This window comes from Seriola lalandi, unplaced genomic scaffold (genome assembly GCF_002814215.2).
Source record: "Seriola lalandi dorsalis isolate HSWRI2012SDOR001 ecotype SW California unplaced genomic scaffold, Sedor1 jcf7180002000795, whole genome shotgun sequence".
In the NCBI taxonomy this organism is placed as follows: domain Eukaryota; kingdom Metazoa; phylum Chordata; class Actinopteri; order Carangiformes; family Carangidae; genus Seriola; species Seriola lalandi.
The window spans coordinates 1-2682 of NW_019471454.1; the positions used below are offsets into that span (position 1 = coordinate 1).

Consider the following 2682-nt stretch of genomic DNA (forward strand, 5'->3'; position numbering starts at 1 on the left):
GTTGTGATGCATGATGGTTTTGCATTGTTTTATACTAACATTGACTTAATGCTTTTTTTGATCCCAGTAGTTCTCCCAGTCTACAAGGAGCCTCTTCTAACAAGTTTGCAAATGATGGAAGTTTCTTACAACAGTTCATGAAGATGCAGAAGGAGAAATCCACCAATGTGCCAGGTTAGTTCTGTTATCTACACAGTTTAAACCAAAAGATCGCTGTCATGTTTTTGTCATATCTTTATCATAAGTAACATATTATTATCATGCGTTGCAGTGAAATTTAGCACAACAACAGGGACTCTGTGGAACATGGAATAGCTGTGACCCTGTGGTTTTGGCTCTTGTAAAAGACAAATAAAGAGGTCCTTGACAGCTGTACAGTGTATGGGAGGTAGAGGCTCTTTAAGAGGGCATCCTCACCCGAATACTATGGCAGGACCGTGAACATTACCTTACCTTACTTGTGTTGATTGCCTGCCAAATTTTCTGGTTGAGGAAGAGTTCTAACCAACAGTAACAGAAATAATAGTAGCATTTAGCCCAGTAGGTTAAGACTAGTACTAGATTTTTGTAATGTGTGCCCTTTTACTATTTCTAGGTTCCACCAGTGATACCAAAACTCCTTCAACCTTAAATTCATTGCCAGGAGGAAACACACTTCACAAGAAGAGCATTCTTGTTGGAAAGCGGCCTGGCCTTGGAGTCAGTAGCATGCTTAGTCAGTTCAAGAGCTACTCACAGTCCAAGAAGAATCCCGTTCTCAGCCAGAGGCCGAGTGTGTTTTGTTCTCCAGATGGTGAAGATGAGGAAGAAGATGCCGATTACTCCAGATTCTTAGAGATGAAAGGTAATTCAAAGCCTGTGTTTTTCAGTGTTTCTCTGGACAACTCCATGGCTTGGGACATTTCAGTACATCTTCGTACTCAAGTGGTACAGTTGCCTTGTGATTGGCATGTTGTCATAGGTGCCTTTACAGTAAATATACTCATAGCCTGCTTAAAGTCTCTCCCCCAGAGGATTCAGACACCAGACTCATTATCGACAAGATGGCCTCTTTTGTGGCAGAGGGGGGACCTGAACTGGAGAGAAAAGCCAGGGAAGACTACAAGGACAATCCTGTTTTCTTGTAAGTCTGAAGGACATGCTTATCTAGATGTATTTTATCCATACAGTGTTTTCAAATGTATTTGTTTTCAACTGTTATCATTCTCTTTCAGATTTTTATATGATAAGAGCAGTATGGATTATCTCTACTACAAAAAAAGAGTTGCAGAAATGAGAAAGGATTTTCTAAGACCTGAGAATACATCAGATATTGGTAAGATTATTTCTTCTCACCCTCTGTCTCTGTTTTCTCTCTCACACCTTTCCAATTACAAAAATTCAATTGCATTGGGGTGTACAGTATATTGTTAGTATAGTTTCTAGCTATCACAATATGACCTCATTTGCACATCCATATATATTAGGATGATTATTATTTAAATGATAATTTTAAGAACCTTTAATTCATGTGTATGTGTTTATTTTCAAGTCAGTGTACTTCCTTTATAGATACATATAGATGCATACAGTTCTTTACTGTCCAGTAAAAGTGACCTGGACAGGAGCAACCTGACATTTCTCAATTTTCAATAACAGAGTATATGTTTATACAGTATAAGTATTGAAATGTAATGATATGCACATGCGACTCTTCTTTGAGGTCTCTACCTTGAGTAAAACTGTGTTATTCATAGAAGTCTTCAGTTACATTTTAAAAAGGGATGAAAAAACATCTGCATACTGGCTTTCAAGGCCACACCATCATACAAAAATAATTTCTAGTCAAGGTACCAATCTGGTTCATTATCAAACTGCTTCTTATTTAAGACTGCTCATACAGGTCATGGCTTTTTCAGTTTTTCTCTTATTGTCTTATGTTTTAATAAACCATATTTGTTTGTTTGAAATCTGCAAACAGCGTAATAACTGTTTCACCAGTAAATGGTGAAATATACTATTTTGTCCATATCACTCACCCTTGAGTTATGCCTAATTGGATCAAAATTTAAAGATGAAGTAAAGATTCTAGTCTTAAATTGTGCACAACATTAGACATGCAGATACAAGTTGTACAGTGTAGCCATATTGTATGTGGTGGAGCCACTCACTTTAGGCTTTATTTGTTCTTCATTTGCTACAATAAAAGCCTCACATCCATACAGTTCCCCATTCACCACCCCTGTCCCCCTTGCTCCTCCTTCCTCTTCTTATCCCCTATTGGCTCTAGACTGGTGGTGTGTGAGGGCCAGTTGAGTACGGTACAGTAGTAGAGTGTGAATTGAGTCCCAGTACTGATAGGCTGCTTAAAGTCTCCCCCCCAGTGGACGCGGAAACCCAGCAGGTGGCTGAGAAGCTGGCCAGGTTTGTGGCGGAGGGTGGCCCTGAGGTGGAAGCCATCGCTGCTGAACGCAACAGAGACAACCCTGCCTTCAGGTCAGTCACTATTATCTGACTTTTTTCCTAATTATGACATATTGTGTTTTTTTCTTTTTTAATTAAAGCCTGGTTGTACTTTGATAGCTTTTAACCTAACATAAAATGTCTACTGTCCTTCCTACAGTTTCTTGTATGATCACCAAAGTCCAGCCCATCGCTTCTACAAAGAGAAAGTACAGGAGTATCGTGCTGCAGCCTCCCAGA

General features: G+C 39.2%; 1 protein-coding gene across 1 annotated transcript; it reads left to right on the forward strand.

The window, feature by feature from the left end:
- Window positions 1-67: 67 nt before the first annotated feature.
- LOC111662969 (SURP and G-patch domain-containing protein 1-like) lies at window positions 68-2678 on the forward strand (the record flags this gene model as incomplete). Its single annotated transcript, XM_023417021.1, has 6 exons — window positions 68-174; window positions 596-844; window positions 1000-1123; window positions 1215-1315; window positions 2352-2475; window positions 2603-2678. Coding segments are annotated over 6 exons (781 nt in total), but the record flags the coding sequence as incomplete, so codon positions are not given.
- Between the last annotated feature and the right edge of the window lie 4 nt (window positions 2679-2682).